We start from the raw sequence: 26,507 nt of genomic DNA on the forward strand, positions 1-26,507 counted from the left end.
TTGATATCACGTGGAGTGAATCAAATTGGCTGAAGACTGGCATCTGTTATGGTGGGGATATTGGGAGGAGGCCAAGATGGATCATCCACTCGGCACTTCTGGCTGAAGATGGTTGCAAACGCTTCAGCCTTGTCTTTTGCACTCAAGTGCTGGACTCCGCCATCATTGAGGATGGGGATGTTTGCAGAGCCTCCTCCTCCTGTTAGTTGTTTAATTGTCCACCACCATTCACGACTGGATGTGGCAGGACTGCAGAGCTTTGATCTGATCCGTTGGTTGTGGAATCGCTTAGCTCTGTCTATAGCATGTTGCTTCCGCTGTTTAGCACGTATGTAGTCCTGAGTTGTAGCTTCACCAGGTTGGCACCTCATTTTTAGGTACGCCTGGTGCTGCTCTTGGCATGCTCTTTTGCACTCCTCATTGAACCAGGGTTGATCTCCTGGCTTGTTGGTAATGATAGAGTGAGGAACATGCCGGGCCATGAGGTTACAGATTGTGCTGGAATACAAATCTGCTGCTGCTGATGGCTCACAGCACCTCGTGGATGCCCAGTTTTGAGCTGCCAGATCTGTTCTGAATCTATCCCATTTAGCACGGTGGTAGTGCCACACAACACGTTGGATGGTCTCCTCAGTGCAAAGACGGGACTTTGTCTCCACGAGGACTGTGCGGTGGTCACTCCTACCAATACTGTCATGGACAGATGCTTTTGCGACAGGTAGATTGGTGAGGACGAGGTCAAGTAAGTTTTTCCCTCGTGTTGGTTCGCTCACCACCTGCTGCAGGCCCAGTCTGGCAGCTATGTCCTTCAGGACTCGGCCAGCTCAGTCAGTAGTGGTGCTACCGAGCCACCCTTGGTGATGGACATTGAAGTCCCCCATCCAGAATACGTTTTGTGCCCTTGCTACCCTCAGTGCTTCCTCCAAGTGGTGCTCAACATGGAGGAGGACTGATTCATCAGCTGAGGGAGGACAGTAGGTGGTAATCAGCAGGAGGTTTCCTTGCCTCGATGGGCTGAATGACCTCCTTCTGTGCTGTAACCTTTCTATGATTCTCTAAGTGTCCGAAAGGTTCAAAGTTGGCTCCAGCAATGCATTGTGAGGTGTTCAATACAGCCCAGGGAAGTCTCTGGTAGCTGATCTCAGACACAACAGCACTAAAGGCCCTAGTAGAGACTAGGGAAGCGAAAATATCTACAAGGGTTTGTGATCATAATTGCTGATCGGTGACTCTTCCGGGAAGCAGACACTTGGATGAGGACAGGATTGTACTTGGTTGTAATGTCCCTACAATCAAACCATCCTAATGGAAAGGGTAAGTATTCATGGGCCTGATAGATTTTACTTAGTATAAATAAGATTGTTCAAAAAATACAACTTCTGAAAAATAAAATAAGATAGTTTATTATTTGATGCACATTATCCCCTCTACTTACTCAATAGCATCTGCCTGACACCTGGCACTTGCTGGCAGTGGGACACATTGACTTATATCCAGCCTCAGTGGTGATGGAAAGAAATTGTCATTTACCAGCATCAGAAGCTGAGTGTGGAGTTATCCATAACTGCCATCTACAGAATTCTTTTTGATATTTTCTCTTAAATTTCATCCTGTTCAACCTGGAGAGTTTTGTGTACTTCTGGATGGGTCCCTGTCCTGCTGCTCTAGGAACAGCTATCATTATTCTATAAAAGTAAAAAGAAAATATTTGTAGGAAATGCAGTGAAGTTTTTATAGAGTGAAGCTTCTTACTGTTCCCCAGTCTGCTGCTGCAGAATGCAGGCTGAACTGTCTTTGCAGGCTGAACGAGTTTCCATTTTGTTCAGCTGCTTACACTGGTTACACCAATATCAGCACCAATGGGAATGCAAATGAGCTCACCCAGGAAACCTGTGTGACTACCAATGTAGGTGGATGCAATTATTTTTTTTAAGTTCAACAGTGTCATAACTCACTGAGGAAATTCTAGACCAAAGGATCTAATGTGAAATGAGTTTAGGCAATCATAACTAACTTCTAAATGGGTGTATTCCTACAGCACAAAACAACCCCTAATTTGGTACAAAATTGGTAATCTTACTCAAAGACGTTACATGATGGCTGGTGTGGGAATTGAAGTGTACTGAACTAGTGCGAGAAGGAGTGCTTTTGAGTTTGAAGAAGAGGCACATTGCTGTGCCTGTAGATGTGATATTCCTGACTTGAAAGCGCTTGATAGCTTGAGTTAAGAAAGTGTTCCATTTCTCAGACATCTCTCACTCTCATGACAACAAAACATAATGTTGGAAAAAAAAGTTTTTAAAAAACTACAAATTTCACCCAGTGCTTTTTAAAAAGTACTTTTAATGAACACAAAGCATGAGCATCATTTTTAGCAACTCTTCGTTCATAGATGAAGGTCTCTGATGTTACCAATGAGAAAGTAAATTAAGCTATACAGAATAGGATTGCTCATCAGTGCCATTAACATGTCCTTCTGTCATGATGGTGGAGTTCCTTTGGTACAAAGACACTTTTGTGCTGACACTTGCAGATTTTCCTGATGTCATGTGCTTCCCCAAATGCACAGCCAGACAAAACAAGCCTTCAATTATTTATTATTAAACACTCCCCAAGCAAAGTGCTGCATTAGTGCCTCCAAATCCAAATGAATTAGTCAGTGCAATACGTCTTTTTGAAGTTTTCCACTCTTGAGCTGTAATAGGGACATAATTCAAGTCAAAATCAGGGTCTGTCTTGTCAAGATTCACAGTAGGAGGTAAGATGCCGTGAAAGCAGGCCAGTGCTGTGAATGCAGTTTCTATGGCTCCAGCTGCCCCCAGGAGGTGGCCAGTAGCTCCTTTTGTGGAAGAAACAGCAAGGGAGTGTGAATGTTCTTTAAACAGTCTTTTGATGGCTTGGTTCTCAGCTGCATCCCCTAGTGGTGTGGATGTGGCATGTGCATTAATGTATGTAACATCTTCTGGTATTACCCCAGCATCATTCATTGCAGCAGACATACACCTGAATAAATCACAGATAATGCAAAATTATAGTCTCTCTGACTGACAGACAAATAACAATCTGAAGCAACATGCTATAAACAACTATTAAGAAGTAAAATTAAATAGCAAGAGCAAATACAGATTTCACAAAATGACAGTAAAATACTGCACCCAGTTTCAAAAATAAGCATCTCACAATTTTGAACACACATATCATAGTAGGTACGGCACAAGGAGGCCATTCGCCCATTGTGCCTGTGCCGGCTCTTTGAAAGAGCTATCTAATTAGTCCCATTCCCCTGTAAATATATTCCCTTCAAGTATTTATCCAATTCACTTTTGAAAGTTACTGTTGAATCTGCTTCCACCATCCCTTCAGGCAGTGCATTCCAGATCATCACAATTTGCTGCGTAAAACAATGTTTCCTCGTGTCCCCTCTGGCTCTTTTGCCGATCGCCTTAAATCTGTGTCCTCTGGTTACCGACCCTTCTGCCACTGGGAACAGTTTCTCCTTATTTACTCTGTCAAAACCGTTCATGATTTTGAACACCTCTATCAAATCTCCCCTTAACCTTCTCTGTTCGAAGGAGAACAACCCCAGCTTCACCACATAACTGAAGTCCCTCATCCCAGGTACCATTCTTGTAAATCTCGTCTGCACCCTCTCTCAGGCCTTGACAGCCTTCATAAAATGTAGTGCCCAGAAGTGAACACAACACTCCAGCTGAGGCCTGAAAAGTGTTTTTTTTAAAAAAAGCTTTAGCATAGCTTCCTTGCTTTTATACTCTATGCCTCTATTAAAAAAGCCCAGGATCCCATATGCTTTTTTAACAGCCTTCTCAACTTGTCCTGCCATCTTCAAAGATTTGTGTATGTGCATCCCCAGGTCTCTCTGTTCCTGCATCCCCTTTAAAATTGTACCATTTAGTTGATATTGCCTCTCCTCATTCTCCCTACCAAAATGTATCTCTTCACACTTCTCTGCGTTAAATTTCATCTGCCATGTATCTGCCTATTTCACCAGTCTGTCTATGTCCTCTGAAGTCTGTTACTATCCTGCACACTGTTTACTACATTTCCGAGCTTCGTGTTGTCTACAAACTTTGAAATTATGCCCTGTATACCCAAGTCCAGGACATTCACATTTATCAAAAAGATCAATGGTCCTAATACTGACCCCTGGGGGACACCACTATCTGAAAAACAATCGTTCACCACTACTCTCTCTGTCCCATAGCCAATTTCGTATCCACGCGACCACTGTCCCTTCAATCCCATGGGCTTTAATTATGCTAACAAGTCTATTATATGGTACTTTATCAAATGTCTTTTGAACGTCCATATACACATCAACCACTCTACCCTCATCAACCTTCTCCATTACTTCATCAAAGAACTCAATCAAGTTAGTCAAACACGATTTTCCTTTAACAAATCCATGCTGACTTTCATTTATTAGCCCATACTTTTCCAAGTGCCAATTAATTTTGTCCCGGATTATTGTCTCTAAAAGCCCCCCCCCCACCCCAACGTTATGCTGACTGGCCTGTAATTGCCAGGTTTATCCCCCTCCCCTTTTTTGAACAGGAGTGTAACATCTGCAATCCTCCAGCATCGTCCCCATATTTAAGGAGGATGGGAAGATTGTGACCAGAGTCTCCGCAATTTCCACCCTTACTTCCCTCAATAACCAAGGATGCATCCCATCTGGACCAGGTGACTTTTCTACTTTGAGTACTGCCAATCTTTTAAGTACCTCTTTATTTTTATCCTGTCCAATATCGCTACTACCTCCTCCTTTACTACTATAATGGCAGCATCCTCTTCTCTCGTGAAGACAGATGCAAAGTATTTATTTAGTTCCTCAGCCATGCCTTCTACCTCCACAAGACGATCTCCTTTTTTGTCCCTAATCGGTCCCACACTTCCTTTGACCACCCTTTTACTATTTATATGTTTATAAAAGACTTTTGGGTTCCCTTTTATGTTAGCTGCTAATCTCTTCTCATACTCTCTCTTTGCCCCTCTTATTCCTTTTTTTAGATCTCCTCTGTACTCAGCCTCGTTCTCTACTGTATTAGGAACCGTACATTAATCATAAGCCTCCTTTTTCTGTTTCATTTTAATCTCTATATCTAAGCTCTAGCTTTGGACGCCCTTCCTTTCCCCCTCATAGGGATGTGTCTACTCTGCACCCCAAATCAACTCCTCATTGAAGGCTTGCTGTTGTTCAATTACTGTTTTGCCTACCAATTTTTGATTCCAATCCACCTGGGCAAGATCCCTTTTTAACTCACTGACACGGACTGCAGCGGTTCAAGAAGGCGGCTCACCACCACCTTCTCGAGGGCAATTAGGGATGGGCAATAAATGCCGGCCTTGCCAGCGACGCCCACATCCCGTGAACGAATAAAAAAAAAAGCCCTCCTCCAGTTAAGTATTTTCACATTTGATTGTTCCTTGTCCTTTTCCATAACTATTCTAAACTTAAACCAAAACCATCTGTGAGGAAAAGCTTATGTGAACTGGGATAATTAGAGTGTTCGAATAAGCCACAGCTCATTCAACTGCCTGGTGATGCAATTTCATTAAAGAAGCCCTGATATGGGGCCCCAATTAAACTGCCTTGTTACTTTAAAGCCCAAACTAGGACAAAGGAAGATCAAAAGGGTGTCTTTCACAATCAGATACAGCTTTCAATCACAATAGGCATCAAAGGCACAGAAATTGTTCGATAAGTCTCTAATACAATATGTGGCTTTTTTCCATCCCTCTCAAGCGACTAGCTGTCTCCTTCTCACAATCTGGTAATCAATACTAATTGTCTCTATCTGAACTTTGTATCTAACACTAGTTAATAACACTAGTCCACCTGGACAGAGGTTATTAATCTTCCTCAGAAGTGGCAGTCTGTATATTCATATGCGTAGACAGGCCGATCTCAGTAAGCAGTAACCAACTTAAAATGGTCACCAGCTCTCCAGCTACCAAAATCTTACAATAAAGAATTAAAAAGAGAGCCTTATATGTTTTGCAACAAGACTGGTCTCCAATCCTTTAACACTTAACATTAGTTGGAATCAAAGCTATTGAATCAGACTTGAACCCATCTGGACGACTCCATATGGAAACTAAACTCCAATAATATAATGACTCCTTTCCATATATTAATCATGAGCTTTTTTTTCTCATGACTGAATATTTTTTCAGCTGTTTCCAATTTTAATCATAGCACTCTGTGCTCACTTACTTAGGTTACCTCAATAAAGGTGATACAGAACTCAAGGAAGAGTTGAACCTAGGAGAACTCTCCACCCCCCCCAGACTCCCGTTCAAACTAATGAATATTTAGAACAGATTCCTAGCAAAGGCAGATGATTCTGAATCAATTATTACTTCAAACAAAAGCTAGATCAATATCAAGTCAGGAATGGGATTGAAGATTATAAACGAGGGTGAATTTCCAGAGGTTCTCCCACTTGGAACAACCGTGGAAACCCCAAAAAAAAGGTGCAAATGGTATTCACACCACTTTTCCAGGATTCCGCTAGTTACAGCAGATGATCGAGAGAACCACCGTGGAAATTCACCCCCAACGTGCGTAAATTACATCCCCACAAGCTCAAAGACCTTAAATTTATACTGTGTAAAGATAAGTGTATGAATGTTTAATGTGCTCGAATTCCTTCACCTGCTATTTTAATTGAGGTCATATTATACTAGGTTATTGCCTGCTAAAATACCAGACAAAGGAATTTAATATGAACACATTAAGAATTCATACATCAATCTTCTCAGTGTATTCTCAAAACCCAATTCTTTCACTGACAACAGCTTTATTACTTAAATGAGAATGAAGCCATTGGGAACGCAGTCTTCCTTGCACATTGACTCTGCAAATGCTTTGCATACTCTGTACTCATCCTTTCACAACAGGCTGCTCAATGGGGTGTATTTCACGTCATATTGAAAGCATCTGTTTTTAAAGGAGAAGGCTGTCCCTGACCATCAAGAGAAAACCCGTGGACCAGTCAATCTGCATCACCTCACTTGCCATGAGGAACTGGTCCTCCTAATTATTGGTGCGGAGGCCTCAGGAGATGGAGGATATGTGGCAGCCCAAGTGTCCTCTTCAAATTTATCTTATTGCTAGCCCTTCAAATTCAAGCAATGAGTCACACCAGCAAATTTGTCCCTGAGCAACATGGCATTGTACGCAAGTAAAATACTGCGGATGGTGGCAATCTGAGATAAAAGCAGAAAATGCTGGAAACACTCAGCAGTTCAGGCAGCATCTGTGGAGAGAGAAACAGAGTTAATGGCTTCAATTTTAACACCCCACCCCCTCCCAACGGGCAGGAGAGGGGGAGTTAAAATATTAGGATCAGGCAACCTGACCCCATTAGATTTAAAAGTGCAGAAATCAGGCCATGGACGAGGCTCCCGCAAAAGGCAGGCGGGGGCCTAATTAACATACCAAATTCACGGCGACTTAAATTTAATAGTAACTGGCGGCGGGGGCGGGGGAGGGGCCCGAGCTGCAAGATTCCTGGCAGCTGATCCAAGGTGGGAGTAAGTGGTGCTTTTAGCACTCCTTGTGGGCCAGGAGGAACAGGAGTGCTTCCCCCCATGCCCCTCAAGGAAGCCTATGGCCTCCCCCTCCCCCCCCCCCCAGAGCTGATGCTCCCTTCCCAATGCCAGGGACCGTCCCCTGCCACCTTCTGCCATTGTTCCCTCCTGCCCGTCAGCCAGGCTGTCCATTTGGCCCTACAAAATGTTAACGAGGCCCTGCCGTTAAGATTCGATTTGGGTCTCCCTGCACCGTTAATATTGGGGCCAATGTTTCAGGACGATTACCTTTTTCATTAATGTCATCGACCTGAATGTTAACTGTTTCCCTCTCCACAGATGCTGCCTGTCCTGCTGAGTGTTTCCAATATTTTCTGTTTTTATTTTAAAGCGTGGTACTGGCCTTGCTACTGTATGCACAGCTATTCACCATATGCCCTAAGCTAACACATGATACCTCTCCATTTATGTAGGGGTTTCCAAGACGATGTAGCCGGCAACACAGCCAAGCAAGAAGCTTGCCCATTACATTACTAGCAGATGAGTAGCAATAAGAGCGAGGGCTAGAGCCATTCCAGTCTGCCTGATCTTGAAATAGTGCTGGGACCATGAACACAACAGTGCAAAATGAAGGCATTGTGCCTGCTATGGGATATCGCACATTATTCTGGTCCTGTGGTCTGATGCCATCTGTACATTGATGGAAGGAAAGCTTTTCCCATTCATATATATCACTGGGTTGTTAATAGGGGTCTTGGAAGCTACTGGTGTCCTATAAATGAGGCCCTGCACTTTAGGGAAGCCTGCCACCTGTTTCCTCTCATGCAGTTGCCTCCTTTCCATAGGTAAATGACAAAACTGTTCAGACTTCTACGATCTACTTCATACATTGCTGGACTGAAGTCTAATGTGCTAAAGGTCACCGATGGTGGGTTGAAAGGACCTGGTAGTATAAGAGCTCAATGTTGTGGTGACTTTCACACCAACAGGCAGAGCTGTCCCAGTGCTGGATCTTGTCTGTAGGTCAGTCTCCAGCAGACTGCATAACCCTGCCACAATTTCCCTCCTGATGTGGAGATGGTGAAGACAAGTCTCCTCAATCATGGCTAAGTAGGTGTGTCTAGACTGAATGCAGGCAGATGTCAGATACCAGAGGTGCAAGCGCACTTGCCTTTCTTCCCTTTTGCATGAATTCCTCCTCCTCCTCCAAATCCAGTCCAACAATGTAGCAAGTAGATCTCATTTGCCAAATGGAACAGTTTTGCCCATGGAAAGGAGGCAACTGCATGAGAGTTTGGGTTGTAAGTGCAGAGCCTTATTTATAGCACACAAGTAGCCTACAGTGGCAGAACAAATGTAACATCCATGCTGAGTAGTTTGGTTGGAGCTGAGGTTTGCAGTTGTGACAGCAATAAAGCTGAGGCTAGAGGTCTGTGAAGAAAGAGTCCTATATTTCAAAAGTCCAGAAGCAAGTGTATGTGCGCTGCCTGTAAGAAGCCGCTCGCTGAGCAGAACGTTGGAGAATTGGCCTACAGTGTCTTAGGATCTGAATTTGTACTCCAGCGTGAGTTTGATCTTTGTGTTGGTTCTGCGCCTCTGCCAGATTTTCTGCTCCAGGGACAAGGGAGGCTTGCACTGCTCCATAATTTTGAAGCTTGATACAACTGAAATATTTGTCCTCATATGCAGACACTCACCTTTAAGTGCACACAATGCTTTAATTTGGACTGGATAGCCAAAATTTCCACTTGCTGCATTGGGCTGAGTCCCAGCACTGGGCAACGCTGTGCAAACAACTAGGTACAATTACTCTAATGTCACACAAATTTCAGAGCAGTCTGTGCACTTCTGCATTAGACTGCACAGCCTATTGTTTTAAGAGTGCAATTTCAGGCCCTTAATGCCTACTTTACAAATTTTGAATGTTAAATCATTGGGGTCGATTTTAACCCCCTCTGGGCAGGAACGCTGCATGGGTGGGGATAAAACCAGCCGAGTCTACTTATCAGCCCTAGGTCGCACCATTCCGCTACAGGCAAGCGGGAGCCTAATTAAAATGTAAAAGTCATGGCCTGATGATCTCATGGGTGCCGCAATGCTATTTTTCCTGCAACTTGGAGGGAGGCCCACCTGGTGGCAAAGCCCCCCGAGAAACCTAGCGGGAGGCAGCACAGTGGCCAGAGGAGGCCACGTTAAATTTTAGTTTTTGCTGTTTGTTCAGATTCCTTGGGGACCTAGAGGGGCACTCCGGCTCCTCCGGGTACTGGCAGGAATCCTTGGACCTCCCCTGCTCCCATCCCCTCTCCATCCTCAAATCAGGGGTGTATATAGTGTCTCCAGCACTTAGCTTATGCCGGAGATTATGCCTTTGGGTACCCCATAGTATCTGGCTGCCGCCCACCGGCTCTGACATCATTACCAGCAGCTTCAGGCGGGAAACAGATTGAAAAATTTAAAATGAGGCCGAGCAGTTAAAATCATCCGGGCCTTGCTTCCACCAGTGTTCCTGCCCGGAGGGGGTTAAAATCGACCCCAATGATTTCCAGGTCCCTCCCCCCCCCCACCACTGCGGGCATCCTACGTACCAATCCCACCTCGAGTGAGTGCAAAAGACAAGGCTGAAGCGTTTGCAACCATCTTCAGCCAGAAGTACCGAGTGGATGATCCATCTTGGTCTCCTCCCGATATCCCCACCATCACAGAAGCCAGTCTTCAGCCAATTCGATTCACTCCGTGATATCAAGAAACGGCTGAGTGCACTGGATACAGCAAAGGCTATGGGCCCCGACAACATCCCGGCTGTAGTGCTGAAGACTTGTGCTCCAGAACTAGCTGCGCCTCTAGCCAAGCTGTTCCAGTACAGCTACAACACTGGCATCTACCCGACAATGTGGAAAATTGCCCGGGTATGTCCTGTCCACAAAAATCAGGACAAATCCGATCCGGCCAATTACCGCCCCATCAGTCTACTCTCAATCATCAGAAAAGTGATGGAAGGTGTCGTCGACAGTGCTATCAAGCGGCACTTACTCACCAATAACCTGCTCACCGATGCTCAGTTTGGGTTCCGCCAGGACCACGCGGCTCCAGACCTCATTACAGCCTTGGTCCAAACATGGACAAAAGAGCTGAATTCCAGAGGTGAGGTGAGAGTGACTGCCCTTGACATCAAGGCAGCATTTGACCGAGTGTGGCACCAAGGAGCCCTAGTAAAATTGAAGTCAATGGGAATCAGGGGGAAAACTCTCCAATGGCTGGAGTCATACATAGGACAAAGATGGTAGTGGTTGTTGGAGGCCAATCATCTCAGACCCAGGGCATTGCTGCAGGAGTTCCTCAGGGCAGTGTCCTAGGCCCAACCAGCTTCAGCTGCTTCATCAATGACCTTCCCTCCATCATAAGGTCAGAAATGGGGATGTTCGCTGATGAATGCACATTGTTCAGTTCCATTCGCAATCCCTCAAATAATGAAGCAGTCCGAGCCCGCATGCAGCAAGACCTGGACAACATCCAGGCTTGGGCTCATAAGTGGCAAGTAACATTCGTGCCAGACAAGTGCCAGGCAATGACCATCTCCAACAAGAGGCTAACCACCTCCCCTTGACATTCAACGGCATTACCATCATCGAATCCCCCACCATCAACATCCTGGGGGTCACCATTGACCAGAAACTTAACTGGACCAGCCAAATAAATACTGTGGCTACAAGAGCAGGTCAGAGGCTGGGTATTCTGCGGCGAGTGACTCACCTCCTGACTCCCCAAAGCCTTTCCACCATCTACAAGGCACAAGACAGGAGTGTGATGGAATACTCTCCACTTGCCTGGATGAGTGCAGCTCCAACAACACTCAAGAAGCTCGACACCATCCAGGACAAAGCAGCCCGCTTGATTGGCATCCCATCCACCACCCTAAACATTCACTCCCTTCACCACCGGCACACCGTGGCTGCAGTGTGTACCATCCACAGGATGCACTGCAGCAACTCGCCAAGGCTTCTTTGACAGCACCTCCCAAACCAGTGACCTCTACCACCTAGAAAGACAAGAGCAGCAAGTACATGGGAACAAAACCACCTGCACGTTCCCCTCCAAGTCACACACCATCCCAACTTGGAAATATATCGCCGTTCCTTCAACGTCGCTGAGTCAAAATCCTGGAACCCCCTTCCTAACAGCACTGTGGGAGAACCTTCACCACATGGACTGCAGCGGTTCAAGAAGGCGGCTCACCACCACCTTCTCAAGGGCAATTAGGGATGGGCAATAAATTCCGGCCTCGCCAGCGACGCCCACATCCCATGAACGAATAAAAAAAGTTACAATCGATCCCATTGTGTCGGCTCCAGCTAAAGGCAAAATATTTACCAGCTGAATAAGGTACTGACCTGAAACTTGCAATAACAGTTATTGCACTTCAAAAATAATTTATTACATGAAGTGCTTGGAGATGTTGGCGTGGTAAGGTGCTATATAAATGCAAGTATTTTATTTATCCATCATGTGTTTGGAAATGACTGATTCAGATCCTCAGATTTGGAATGCTTCAAACTATAACTGTACAATTGGAAAATGTGTAGGGCCCCAAAATGTTGGTGTTGAGCCCTGGATGTTTCCCACAGCACTGTAAATAGAATGGAGTGATCACATGCATGTCATCAACAACTTGCACGTATTGGTGTATGCAGGTAATAATGATGACATCCATGTTACATGTAACAACTGAAGCCTATTTTACAGGAAAAAAGCCAATAGGTCATATTCAGAGGTTCTAAAACTCCTGTTAGGATTTCCTAGAGGATCATATCCAGAAACTCTCACCACAGGTGAGGAATCCCTTCCATATATACGCTGACCACACTCAACTTTACCTCTCCACCATTCTTGATTACCGCTGTTCTATCCGACATCAACTTGTGAACGATTCACAATTTTCTCCAGCTCAACTGGTAGCAGAACTGTCAGCCATTATGCTCCTGGAATTTTCCTTCTAAATCTCCCCCCAATGTGCTACATCTCTCCCCACCTTCAACAGCCTCAACACCTACCTCTTTGATCATGCCATCATTCATCCCCTGAATTCTCTCCTCTTCCTACTTGGGTCCTCGGCTCCCTTTCCAGTGTCTTTGGATATTTTGTGAGGAGGAAAGATGCTATAAAAATGGAAGTAGTAGTTGTTGTAGAAAAGGATCATAATCCAGAGATCCAAATCTTAGATAAGGAATCACAAGATAGAGATGAGGAAGGCCATGTGGCCCATCTTAATTTGTCCACCTGGAAAGATCCTACAGTTATCTATCATGGTGCCCAACTGTTTTTTAAATTATTCCAGGGTTTTTGCCTCTATTACCCAATCCAAAAGTCCATTCCACCAGTTGATCCTTGTATGAAGAAGAACTTCCTGACATAGGTCCTAAATTTCCTTTTACGACTTTGAACCTGGGTCCCCTTGACTTTCTGTCATGGATTAGTTTGAAGTAATGTTCTGGATTTATCTTTTCTATACCATTTACTATCTTATGTACACCTATTAGATCACCTTTCAGATGCCAAATTTCAAGACTGAAAAGCCCAGGTTTCTCCAGTCTTTCCGCATAATGCAATCCTCTGAAGCCACCATAGGGGATCATACTGGAATCCCCAAACATGCATTGTAGAAGCTCTAAGGGAACAGGGTGGATTTCCGCTGGGGTTCTCCTGATCGTCCACATTATTTTAAGCAACAACGGTGTTTCTGTGATCCTATGCTGAAGTTACGACGAGCAAGCAGGAGAACCCCTACAGAAATTTACCCCCCCCCCATATTTAGGGCCACTGATTCAAAGTAATTGAATAAGTCAAATTATGTTTTTATTATATGAGATTCTGAGAATTTTACCAGTATTTTCGGAATCAATTTCCACTACCCCATCCATAAATCAATCTCTTTGATTCATATCCTCCTGCCCTAAACCTCTGGCGAGTAATTTCTGGAAGATGTCAAATCTCCAGTTTCCAAACCTCCAGTTTGGGACCTCTAGTTCCGATCCTAATAAATTTGCTCATATCCCTAATCAGAACATCAAAGTTTACCTAAATGCACCATCTCCATCAGTGCTGGGAGCTGTTATATGACTGGCATCCCCAGAGAGTCCATAACCTAATATTTCTGCATAGATTCGTGCTCCTCTGTCTAGAGCATGTTTATATTCCTCCAGTAGCAGCACTGATGCGCCCTCTCCCATTACAAACCCTTCTCTGTCAGGGTGGAATGGACGTGAAGCCAGTTTGGGGTTTGAATTGCAGCTGGTGCAGAGAGCACGTGCTCTTGCAAAGCCTGCGATAGATAATGGGTTGACAGAAGCCTCGGTTCCACCTGCCAGCATCACCTCTGCGTCTCCATGGAGGATAAATCTTGAAGCATCCCCGATAGCATGCGTTCCTGTGGTACATGCAGTCGATACGGCATGATTTGGGCCTTTAAGTTGATATTTAATACTGATCTGTCCAGCTGCCATATTGGGAAGAATCTTGGGAACAAAAAAGGGACTCACTTTTTTATATCCTTTGGTTGTAAACATCACAGCAGTGTTGCTAATTTCATCAAGTGGGACCATACCCATACCAATTGCTACTCCAGTGGTTACCTGGTCCTTTTCAGACTGTGGGTACCAGTCGGAATCTTTGAACGCAAGATCTGCTGCTCCTATTGCCATTACTGTAGCCTCTGACATAGACTTTGCCTCAGATTTTGAAACAAACTTTTCTTCATTGAACTCTCCCTCCCCATCACCACGAGGCACACAGGCAGCTACCTTACAAGGCAAGTCTCTGTATTTTGATCCATCTAAAGATATAATACCAATCTCTCCTTTCAGGATTCGGTTCCACGTGAGCTGAGTGCCGACTCCAAGTGGAGACACTAAACCAATCCCAGTAATGACAACTCGCCGTTGACGTTTTGGATGGGTTGTGCTAGTGATACATCTTGTGTTCGATTCTGTACTTGTATATTTGGCGTTGAACAGTTGATACTTTAAAATCTTCATGAGCAGCTGCTTCCTTTGTGGCAACATATTACCAGATCTTCACTACTTTAGAAGGAAAAAGCACGTGGTTTTACCTCGAACATTAAAGATGCACAGGAAAATCCCAAAACACACCTGCAAGAAGCAAGCAGATATTCTTCATGAAAAAGTGGCTTTCAAATCTTTGTACTATAACTTTTCTGGAGCACAAAATGTGTACTCACAGCAATAAAGTTTTACTACAAAGACTCACAATATGGTCATTCATTCCATTTAAAACTGTAATTTAACACTTAAAAGAGCCCACAAATTCAGCTAGATGTAGTCTATTATTTAAATAAATCACATTTAAAAACAATCTTACTTCTGGTTGCTATGCATTTATTTTGCTGTTTACTTTTCATTCAACTCTAAATTTCCTGAGATCTGTATATCATCATTCCCAGCAAAAAAAATGGGCAGTCAGATGTCCTGCTCCTGGGCCTCTCAAAACTGCTTTTGAGCCAACTGTTTGGAGATACACAGGCAGCCGAGCAACTTGCCTTTTGACTCTGCCTTCATTATGTGTGGTCAGCACTCTGATCTCTGCTCAGCACCCTATCCTGACAAGATCATGCTACATAGCAGATCAGTGTTGCGAAATGGGCCCTATTATTCCATGACACAACACGTAACATGCTGTGCTACTGACCTTGGATTTAGTTTAAAACTCTCATGTATTGTTACAACGTGCCAGTATCAGATCCATACTGCGCCATTAATATTAATGCAAATCATTCAGGACAGTCCTTCTATTACTCCTGACAATTTGAAATAATTTGTTGTAAACACAAAAAAAGCACTTTCAGCCTGTCCTCCTGCTTCAATTTTCCTTTTCAATTAACCATTTTATCTCTGAAATTAGAACAATGTAAACATATTTTTCAGGATAAACATATCAGTGAGATCGAATAATTCTACCAATACATTATTCATTTTACATCTTTATTAAATTATTTCTTCCATAAATATATTGTAAAACTCTAATTTTAGGAGGAAGGGACCAGTACGACTCAATATTCTCATTTCCCATGAGGTACTCCCATGCCTCTTAGCATCTCATTCTTGAGAGATCACTGGGTGCAACAGTTATGACTTTCCCCTTAATTTTCCTTCTCTCCAAGCAATCCAGCCAAAATTGGGAGCTCAGCAGAGTGGGGATTGAACCTGTGTCTCTCTCTCTCTCCTCAGCCAAATCCTCTGACTACTCTAGGATCATCTGACAGGCAATGACAACCCACAGCCTCTTTTCTCCATCACAAGCCATCTCTTCAAATCCCATTCCCCCATACTTCTACGCTCACCTCCAATTACAAGTGCGATGAGCTTATGCAATTCAACAACTCCCGCTACTCTATCTCCCTCTCCCCATAGAGTCCCACCACCCCATTTCAAATCACTCACGACTGCAGTTTCTCTTCCATCTCCCCCTGCCCACCAAGCTTATCTTTTCCATGAAACCCACCTCCTACTCATTTGATGCCCTCCACACTCAATTACCCCACCTGGTGCTCAAGTTTCCTGACATTGCATATGGCTCTTTACTCAGGCACCATCAAAACCACCCCATTTCTAAACTCTCTGAGGTCGTCAAACACGTCCCAGCTCTCTGAGAATTCCGTGTTTCAATTCCTGCAGCCTGACAAAAGTCACCAGGATCAACCTGGCCAATATCACGAGCGACCTTCCCTGTGACTACAGTGCATTATCCTTCTTTGGATTCTCCATAGCATTCGTTACTGTTGGCCATGACATTCTCCTCTATCGCCCATCCTCCACTGTTTAGCTCCTTGAGACTGTCCTCATGTGGACTCCTACATATCTGAACACATCCAGCACATATCCAGCAACAGCATCTCTTCTTACTCCTGTACCATCATTCCTGGAGTCCCCTAAACATCTTATCCTTGACTCCCTCTCTTCCTCATCAACGTGCTACCCCTCAGCGACATATCTGCAGAGTGGGTCAGCTGGCACATGCATGCTGATGACATCCAGCTCTACCTCTCCACCACTTCCCTCGATTCCATAAACATCTCTGTTCTGACAGACTGCCATCAAGTTGTGGACAATTCAAAATTTCCTCCAGCTGAACATTGGGAAGCCTTATTTTCAGCCCCATCATGAACTCTGCTCCTTTACCAATGAATTCAGCTCTCCATCTGGCCACTTGGTCAAGCTGAAATAGACCATGCATGAGCTCGAGGAACAGCACCTCTTCTTTCGTTTAGGCACTTTACAACCTTCCGGACTCAACACTGATTTCAATAACTTCAGATCATAACCATTAGTCCCATTTTTTCAGACAGCAAGTGCTGGTAATGGTTCGGCTGTTGCCATTTACTGCCACTCCTGACCAATCTTTTGTTTCTTAACCTGTCCCATTACCATCCCCCTTGCCTTGCACCATCAACCCTTTTGTCATTTAATCACTTTTGCCCTCTACGCTATCACAGACCTTCCTTTTTGTTCTTTCCTCCCCTCCCTCCCCCGGCTCTGTACTTGCTTAAAAACTTTAACTCTTTAACATCTTCCAGTTCTGACAAAAGATCTTTGACCTGAAACGTTAACTCTGTTTCTTTCTCCACAGATGCTGCTTGACTTGCTCAGCTTCTTCAGCATTTTCTGTTTTTATTTCAGATTTCCAGCACGCACAGGATTTTGCTTTTGATTTTTTCCATGCAAAACCTTGAAGTCCTGAACTGAGTTTCAATCCTCATCTCTTATTCATTATTAAGACCAATTAATTCAACTTCTGTAAAATCGCCCACCTTCATTCCATCTTACCCCCACTACACTGAAACCCATATCCACATTTTTGTCACCTCTAGGCTCAATTTCTTCAATATCCTCCTTGCTAGCCTCCCCTCTTCCACTCTCCATAAACTCAGCTTCCCATTCACCCATTACTCCCATCCTTGCTGACCTGTAGTGGCTGCTTTGAATGAAGTCCATTGAATTTAAAATGCTCATCCTTGTCTACAAATCCTTCCATGGACTGACTCCTCCCTACCTCTGCAACCTCCTCCATTCTGCATGCTAGCTTGCTTTTCTGAATTTAGATTAATGTGCACTCCCCATCATTCTAGTTCACTATTTTGACAGAACCACCAAACTCTCTCCATTTTCAAAACATACCTTTCTGACCTCACCTTGGGTCACTTCTTCCAGTCTCTGCACAGTATCTGAATTCCCCATCTCCAATCATGAAGCACCCTGGGTTTAGCAATGGTAAATATGTTGTATGACCTCAAGTTGTTGTACAATTAATGTAAATATTATGTTGACACTTCTTTAAAAAACAAGATATCACATATCATTGTGGGTTGGAGGATTTACAAGAACAGGTGTGTTATGCCGAATAGTATTACCAGCAACAGTATTATCAGCATTGGGAGCCCCAGCACCAAGAACTGTGGGAGGAGGGCCTGGAGAACTGCAATACTGGGATAGGGTCTCAAGGTCCAGCAGTATTCTGCGAGTTCCCAGAGCATGGAAGCACTGAAAAGGCTGAGGTTCCCCGGGTTCCGGCAACGCTGGAAAGTTATGTTCTGAGAGTGTTGGAGGCTCTGGGAACATGGTCTAAATGTTTCTGATGTGGAGATGCCGGTGATGGACTGGGGTTGACAATTGTAAACAATTTTACAACACCAAGTTATAGTCCAGCAATTTACCTGACGAAGGAGGTAGCCTCCGAAAGCTTGTGAATTTAAAATAAACTTGCTGGACTATAACTTGGTGTTGTAAAATTGTTTATAAATGTTTCTGAGCATTTTTCATCAGAACCCCTGTTAACACATATTGAAACTTGCTCAAATCAAATAATAGAGTTGGATGGGGACTGGATCACCTTCATTAGTTAGTAAAATAAACAAGACTGAGAAGGAACCGTCCTTTTGATGAAATATAAACTCACAGGAGCTCCTTACCGGGCGGCAGGCTGACGAAGGCCCAGGTCGTTTCAAACTTCCACTCCGCCTACCCGTGACGTCACGAAGTGGGCGGGGGCGGAGTCGGAGGTCAGCCCCCCCCCCGAACGCCAACGAGCACCGAAAAACGGCGTCAAGAGCGGCGCCTTAAAGGTCACCTCAGCGTCATCCATCTTCCGGAGGGTTGTGTAACAAATTTCGTCGCCGGCCACAACCGTCGGGAGACGCGCTGGAGAAATTTCACGTTAGACTGGGAGGGGAAGTCATTGAGTTTCCTTATTTCAGATCCCCGGCCCGTCATTTGAGTTTCGGTTTAGTTTTTCCCCTCCGATTTTTAATTGTGAATTCCACGGTTGAGTCAGCGCAAGTGTGAGAGGGACCGAGGGAGGGGAGTTGGAGACAGGTCCGGGCAGACACGACGCGGCAGGCGGATCCGGGATATCCTTCTCTTACTGCGAATCCGCTGCTCACATTTTGTAGAAAGGGCTGTGACCGGGCGGCAGCCGTCCTGTTCCGCCATGGAGTCGGCGGCTGTGACCGAGCTCAGCGAGAACCCGGAGCCGCTCTTCCTGGCCGCGGCCGAGCTGCTGCTGAAATATGCCGACAACATCCTACGGTAGGGCCCCGGGCCCGGGGGGTGGGGCTCGGGTTAGGTTGATTCAAAAGTGGTTTCCCCGGCCTGCCTCGGTGTCTTCTTTCCCCCCCCCCCAAGGCGTGTCACGGTGTCTTTCCCCATCTTGCTAGTATCCTGTTCATCATAATTTTTTTTTAAAGTACATGAAAACTGAGCACATAGGTAAAGGAACGCATAACAAAGGCTGCTAACTTAGTTTCCATGTATGGAATAGTGGAATTCAGTCTCCTAAAGACTAATTTTATTATAAATACGAGAATGAAAAAAGTTTAATTTATTCAGTCACAATAAATCAGTGGCTCTAATATTCTGTTTTGCATTACATGGCATAACATCTCTATTGCTATAAAACAGGAGAGCAAGTTTGTAGCATCCATCACAATCCGGATGTTATACTTGTATGAAACATCAACAAATCAAAAAAATACAAGACAAAGAACTAGTTGGTTCCTGTTGTTTGCTCTGACCTTGAGATAACTTGTCCCCCTCCCCAAGGAGAGAAGGCAAACTGCTACCAATCCAAAGAAACTGTCAACAATAATAATGAGCATCTAATTGACTTGAGATCTTGACAGCTTCCCCCAGGGAGTACAGTACCTGAGCAGTAGCCTTAAAAAGGCATACCAGGTTAGCAGATAAACATTACAGTCATGCTGCAGACATTGATAAGTAATGCCATGGAAAATCAGTTCCTATGCCAAGAAAATTAATTGCTGTGAGATGTCTTTGAAAAAATCTTTTCAGTCAAATGAGGACCATGTCTGTGTTCAGTACTTTGTCAAGTGATGTTCTCTGTCTTTAACAGGAACCCAAATGAAGACAAATACAAATCAATTAAGATTGGAAATCAAGCCTTTTCAAACAGACTGCTGCCAGTTAAGGGGGCTGTTGAGTGTCTCTTTGAAATGGGATTTCAAGAGGTACAGTAATACTTTTTGATTACTTGAGAAAGGATTACCTTTAATGTGATGCAGTTATTATTTGGGATGCAATAGACTAATTTGAGTGGGGGGTGAGGTCAAGACATTGAAAGTGAGAAATGTAAGACTTTCCCACATTTTGCACCTAATGTTTGCCTCAAACTCTGCAAGCATGTTTACAGGATAAAGTTCCTCCTCCTCTGTCCCAACAATGAGACTTAACCCCAGCCTCAGATAAGTACCCTCAACTTATTAAAATCATTGATATTCAATGATGGGATACTTTCCCTAAATTAATAGAACCCAGCTGTAATAATAACTTCAATTTTTCCCTCCAAATATAAGATATTGGGAGTCTGGTCTAGGCCTATCCACAGATTAACATTTGTTAATGGAAGCTAGGCTACTGGCATATCTGGCTGCATGTAGGCTTCAGCATGATGAATTTCCTTCTGCATGAGTCTTTGTACAGTTTTCCCTGTGGTAACGTGCTGTTTAACAGTTTCAGGCCTACCCATGTCTCTCTTCGATTATTTCTACCTTCCTACTTTTATGCCAGATTCCTCAGTTGCTTCTTCAGAAATGTAACTAATTGTCTCTTAAATACCATCTGCTTCAATGATCTTCCCTAGTAACTTGTTCAAGTCCATTACCCTTTGTGTGAAATTAAAAACTTTGGCTGAATTCCTGTTTAATTTTTCACATTTTTAAATTTTTAACTTGTCTGTTGGTATTTGAATCAGTTCCTTTCATGCTTTCATGACTGTCAAAACTTGAGGTCTCCTTTTTTCCAAAAAACACAAGCCCAACTTCCTTAACTTTTCTTAGTAAATTAAATTTCTGATACGTAGCATCATCTGTACTATTCCATGCATAACTATCATGGGTTGGTGAGAACCTGACATTGCCAAAACATGAACCCAGCCATTACTTTTGTTTAAATTTGACCAATTCCTGAATATTTTTGTTCAGACCAACCCATTCTTTCAGTTTCATTCTTGACCATGATAATCTGGTGGATAGTAGAGTTCCTGAAAGAAGCAAAGCTCAGAACGCTAGCATTTCTTTTCATCATTGATTTGCCAAATTATGTGGACTAACTCTCCAAAATTCAACTTTTACAACATTATGGAGGTGAAAGTAGTCTTTGTGTTGGAGAGTATATGAGTTCAGAAGCTCAGCTCTGGTTCGAATAGGATGCTGAAATTGCGAGTGGTGTGGTTTAGCCTGAGACAATGGCCAGGGAAAGGGACGGAATCGGTGACTAGATTTCCAGATAATGTTGGGGAGGGGTTGCGGGCACTGAGGGCTGAAGGTGATGGCTTCAGTTTTCCCAGTGTTTAACTAGAAGTAAATTGCGGCTCATCCGGGACTGGATATCAGACGAGCAGTCTGACAACAGAAGCAGAGGTGCTGTCGAGAGACTTAATGGAGAGGTACAGCTGGGTGTCATCAGTGTACATGTAGAAGTTGAACACGTATCTGCGGATGACGTCGCCAAGGGGCAGTATATAGATGAGAAAGAGGACGGGGCAAAAGATAGATCTGCGGGGGTGGGAAGAGAAGTCATTTTGGAGTTGGATAGGCAAGAGTGGAACCAAGAGGGCAATTGCACTGAGCTGGACAATGGAAGAGAGGCATGGGAGGATGGTGGTGTGGTTGACTGTGTCAAAGGCTGCAGAGAGGTTGTGAAGGATGAGGAGGGATAACCTACTATTGTCACGGTCACCGAGGATGTAATTTGTGACTGATTAGGGCTGTTTTAGTGCTGTGGCAGGGACAGAAACTTTATTGGAGAGATTCATACAAGAAAGATGGGCACAGATATGGGAGGCGACAGCACGTTCAAGGACTTTGGAGAAGAAAGTGAGTTTGCAGATGGGACAGTAGTATGCAGGGACAGAGTGGTCGACGGTGGGCTTTTTAAGGAGGTAGTGATGGTGGTTTTGAAAGAGAGGAAAGCAGTACCTGAGAAGAGGGAACCATTCACAAAGTCGACTGGAATGGGGGCCAGGAAGGGAAGTTGGGTGGTCAGCAGTTTAGTGGGAATGGAGTCAAGGAAGCAGGAGGTGAATGTCATGGACTGGATGAGCTCAAAGAATGCATGAAGGGACATGGGAGAGAAACTAGTGAAATATGTGGGTTTGGGGCAGCCAGATCTAGATAGCTAAAACAATTGTGTGCCAAATACACTCACTATAATTGCTAACGTGTCTAACCTGGGCCTTAGCATTTTGGAAAACTCTATCAAACCAGCACACACTCTTGAATCTGGTGAATTAAAACAAAATTCTTGCTTTCCTTTCCCACCACCAATGTTTACATACACCAATACTATTTAGAAGGACATAAATGAATTTTGCTCTGTACTAGCCAGGCCTGAAGCATTATATATAATCCCTATAGTCCTTGAGGAACTTTTGTTTTAAAGCAACATCAGCTGGTCCTCTGTCATTACATGTACAAATGAAGTATGGCATATTCCCAATCCATGATGTGAAGAGAATGCTAAATGGAAAGTGTGACATACCAAACCTACTGGGTCAAATTTGGAAGTGGTACAAATCAGGCTAGTAGAGACAGTTCATTTTGCCAATGTAGCCATCACAATATAGGCTGCAAAACGCTGACCACTGTATATATGTGTTCATCGTCTTTGTTGTAAATCGTTGTACCATGTGCTGTGATTTAGAATAATTGAATTAATTTGAGTGATTAAAAGGTTTTGGTAAGCAATGAGGATGATTTTTAAAATTAGTCAATCTTTCAAAATCCATATATAGTAGTAATGTCTAATGCAGCGTCCCATATTTTTATTTAAAAGGGACAACTTAGAGGTAACTTGAAACTTTTTTTTACATGCATGTGTACTCTTGGAGGGTGGTGTGAGTAAACAGGCAAATGCTTAAATTGTATATTCAGTTGTACCAGCATCTTTAGAGTATGAAGTGTAGATTTTACTAATGAAAAGATGATCACAGGTGACTCCTTTTATATTACAATTAGAATTGTATTTATGGTTAAATTTTTTTAAATCTGCAGGAGGAAACCCACCTTGTATTTCCTAAAAATGCTTCAGTAGAAAAGCTGCAAAGAATTAGAGACCTGATTGCTGCTGAAAGGAGTCAGAGGATGACTGCTATTAAATCCGTCCCAATATCTCAACCACTTTCAGCTTCTGCCCAGGCCCAGCCAAGAGAGCCTGAAGCTTCTTTCCGTGCACTGCCATTTTTCGATGAAGCTCCTAGGCAGGCGCCAGCTCAGATATTCAGGCCAGTGACTACGGTAAGATTTTCAAACAAAAGAATTGTTATATGTAGCAGGTAAAGTATTTGTGGAGCAGTTTAAACAGAATAATGGAGTTAATTAAAAACAGTAATTGAAGGGTACGGGAAGGGTCACAAAATAGGCAAAACAGGTTCATAAGCCATCTGAATAATCTGTAAAGTTACCTTACAAAATCTGTTTCTGCTTATGTTTCAGCTGTGTTTGTATTTTTTGACCACTGTAGCTATTGACATTGATCTCAAAGTTCATGCACTCCACAGTCATGGTGCCTGATAACTGTTAAACCTTTCAAGTGGATGTCATCAGAGGTTGCAGAGAGGTAGAGAAAGATGTGGAGGAATAGTGCACCATGCTCACAATCAGAGAATGTCCTTTGTGGCTTTGATTAAGGCCATTTCAGTGCTGTGGCAGGGCAGAAATGACAGAAGTTCAACATAATAACAATATACTTAAGACACTCTTAATTTACTTAAATCAACTGCCTTTTTCCCTAGCCTAAGTAAATGTTCAACATTTTCAAGAAGACTGTCTTCTCTTGAGTCTGAAGCAAAACATATTTATTAGTTACCTAATCTTTAGCGTGTAGACCTGGAGAACAAAAGCTCTTTTATCCAATTTCATGTGACTAAAACTTACATTTTGTTAGGTCGATATGAGGGGTCAAATGTGGGGTACCTTAGTAAGCTGCAGCTTCATTTATTTAAAAAAAAGGGATTCCAGATTTCCTAATGCTTTCAATATAGAATATTTGTCAGTGCATGTATTTTGAACAACAGCAACTTGCATTAAATCGTGCCTTTAACGTAGGAAAAGGTGGTTCACAGGATGGTAATCAGACAAAAATTGATGCCGAGCCAAAGAAGGAGATATTAAGACACGTGACTAAATGGTTGGTCAAAGCGGTAGGTTTTAAGGAGTGTCCTAAAGGAGGAGAGAGAGGTGGAGAGGCAGGGAGGACAAGAGGGAATTCCAGAGCTTGGAGCCTAGACAGCTGAAGACATGGCTGCCAATAGTGGGGGATGCTTAAAAGGCTAGAGTTGAAGGAATGTAATTTTAGGAACAGGGGTAGGCCATTCAGCCCCTTGAGCCTGCTTTGCCATTCAATTAGATCATGACTGATCTGTACCACAACTCCATTTTCCTGCCTTTTCTCCATTTCCCTTGATACCTTACCTAATAAAGATCTATCTGTCTCGATCTTGAAAGCTACAATTGTTCTAGCCTTCAGGAGAGAGAGTTCCAAACTTCTATTACCCTTTTTGTGAAAAAGTGCTTCCTGATTTCACCCCTGAATGGTCTAACACTAATTTTAGGTTATGCCCCCTTGTTTTTGATTCTCCCACCAGAGGAAATAGTTTCTCCATATCTATCCTATCAAATCCTTTTAACATTTTAAACACCTTGATGAGATCACCCCTCAATCTCCTATACTCAACAAATTTGTGCAACCTGTCCTCATAATATAACTCTCTAAGCTCCGGTATCATTCTGGTGAATCTGCATTGCACCCCCTCCAAGGTCATCGTATCCTTCCTGAGATACGATGCCCAAAACTGAATGCAGTACTCCAGATGGAATCTGAGCAAGCCTCTGAACAATTGAAGCATATTATCTTTCCCTTTGTATTCCAGTCCCCTTGAGATAAGGGCCAAGATTCTATTTGTCTTTTTGATTGCTTTCTGTATCTGGCTACTGTCTTTTAATGAAATTAATGATTTGGACTCCCAAATCCCTTTGCTCCTCTACCAATCCTAGTTTCTTATCATTTAGAAAATACTCTGATTTATCTTTCTTAGGTCCAAAGTGGAAGACCTCACGCTTGTCTATTTTCAACTCCATTTATCATAGTTTTGTGACTCACGTTATCTGTCTGTCCCGTTGCAACATCCTGCTCTCATCTGCACTACTTAGTGTCATCTGCAAACTTGGATATACAACTCTCAATTCATTCTGTGAAGCTAGAACTGTTGGATTTTATAAGCCAGTAATTAAACCTTAGGACAAAGGAATGTGGATCTCTTTCAGAAGGCAGTTTCCTCCCCGCTCTGTCCAGGTTTCTTCAATTGTAGCATTAATAACTTGTAATAGTTTGAAGTTTGTTGGAAACTATATGGGGTCTTGATTGGGGATAGCAAAGTTAAGAAGACCTACTTTAATTAGTATTTGTTTAAAATATTGCTTGGTGAAAATGAACATTATTAAGTAGTTACTTTGGTGACTTATCAGCCGGGAATGGTTTTAGTATATGTAATCCATCCCCTTCAATACTTCTGTGACTTATGAAAGGTGGCTAATTACACTGAGGTCATGTATTATCGTATGTTTTTATAGCATTTTGAGTTCAAGGTGTTAATGTGCAGCATCATTGAATTTTGTCAAACTTTTCTTTTACCCTTAAAGCATTCCGAGAGCAGCTTTTTGGCAACTTTAAAAACACATTTTCAGGAAGTCTTGATGTACGAGGACACTACACTTCAACAAAAAGCCCTGGCCCGTGTTCCCATCCAAGAACTGAGTAAAAGAGCTGACGAAAAGCTGTTGTGTGCCACAAAACTGGATTCGGGTATGTTCTTTTTTAAAATTCTAAGTGAATTTTTTCTCCCTTTTTTGTAGGTTCTACCTTGCCATGCACCTTTCTTTGGGCTGCAAGGATGTGTTGGAAAACCTACTTCTGCAAATGCAGCTTAATATCTACTACTGGAAAGGACACATGAAAGTGACCGAAGTACAAGATTTTTATTTTTCTCCATTCCTTTCTTAGTTGGAAAGCGCTAGCTGGTGCATCTCCATGGTGACAAAATTGAGACTACACTTCGGGAGATCAAGGGCACAAACTTGTGTTTTACCATTCCAATCTGCTGTGCCTTGGCAATCCAATGCGCTGCACCAATATGGCAACCGTTAATGCTTGTAATTAGATAAGTGTGTCAGCCACCAAGTGGTAGCTGTCTTCCTCTTTGTCCATGTATAAATGGTGTCTTCCTACCTGAGGTCATTTATTGCAAAGTATATATATTTTTTAGGTTAGGCCTATGAATGGTTGCATTGTGTAAGTCGAATTAAGGTATTTGGCAGTACAGTCTGTTTCCTATCCTGTTACTAATCTGTTTTTTTATGCTCTTATCATTTCTCTGTT

The 26,507-nt window shown here is 43.3% G+C and overlaps 2 protein-coding genes across 7 annotated transcripts in view; one reads left to right on the forward strand and one right to left on the reverse strand.

Moving 5' to 3' along the window:
- Nucleotides 1-2,326: 2,326 nt before the first annotated feature.
- On the reverse strand, nt 2,327-18,625 carry oxsm (3-oxoacyl-ACP synthase, mitochondrial). Of its 5 annotated transcripts, none has more exons than XM_068002874.1 (4): nt 18,530-18,625; nt 17,739-17,816; nt 13,627-14,696; nt 2,327-3,003 (listed from the first exon to the last, which is right to left on the reverse strand). In XM_068002874.1, the coding sequence occupies exons 3-4, from the start codon at nt 14,607-14,609 to the stop codon at nt 2,601-2,603; spliced, it is 1,386 nt and encodes a 461-aa protein (XP_067858975.1). In that variant the 5' UTR covers nt 14,610-14,696; nt 17,739-17,816; nt 18,530-18,625; the 3' UTR covers nt 2,327-2,600. The 5 variants fall into 5 exon arrangements, with proteins under 5 accessions (XP_067858975.1, XP_067858982.1, XP_067858960.1 ...); XM_068002881.1 differs by having other exon boundaries at nt 18,517-18,624; XM_068002859.1 differs by lacking the exon at nt 17,739-17,816 and having other exon boundaries at nt 18,530-18,624.
- A 71-nt stretch (nt 18,626-18,696) lies between these two features.
- Nucleotides 18,697-26,507, forward strand: part of ngly1 (N-glycanase 1) — a 44,054-nt gene continuing 36,243 nt past the window's right edge. The window contains exons 1-4 of one of the 2 annotated variants that reach the window (XM_068002839.1): nt 18,697-19,145; nt 19,969-20,083; nt 23,126-23,368; nt 25,772-25,934. In XM_068002839.1, the coding sequence (XP_067858940.1) occupies nt 19,048-19,145; nt 19,969-20,083; nt 23,126-23,368; nt 25,772-25,934 (619 nt within the window). In that variant the 5' untranslated portion in view covers nt 18,697-19,047. Of the gene's footprint in view, nt 19,146-19,428; nt 19,791-19,968; nt 20,084-23,125; nt 23,369-25,771; nt 25,935-26,507 lie in introns of those variants that run through there. The other variant, XM_068002846.1, reaches the window with a different exon arrangement.

Source organism: Heptranchias perlo, chromosome 2, assembly GCF_035084215.1.
Source record: "Heptranchias perlo isolate sHepPer1 chromosome 2, sHepPer1.hap1, whole genome shotgun sequence".
NCBI lineage: Eukaryota > Metazoa > Chordata > Chondrichthyes > Hexanchiformes > Hexanchidae > Heptranchias > Heptranchias perlo.

Bases quoted from the DNA above. Each gene is read 5' to 3' on its own strand.
- oxsm (XM_068002874.1), bottom strand. From the start codon at position 14,609: ATGTTGCCACAAAGGAAGCAGCTGCTCATGAAGATTTTAAAGTATCAA. The intron at 3,004-13,626 runs GTAAACTTTGAT...TGATTTATTCAG, and splicing joins GATGGAGATGGTGCATTTAG to GTGTATGTCTGCTGCAATGA.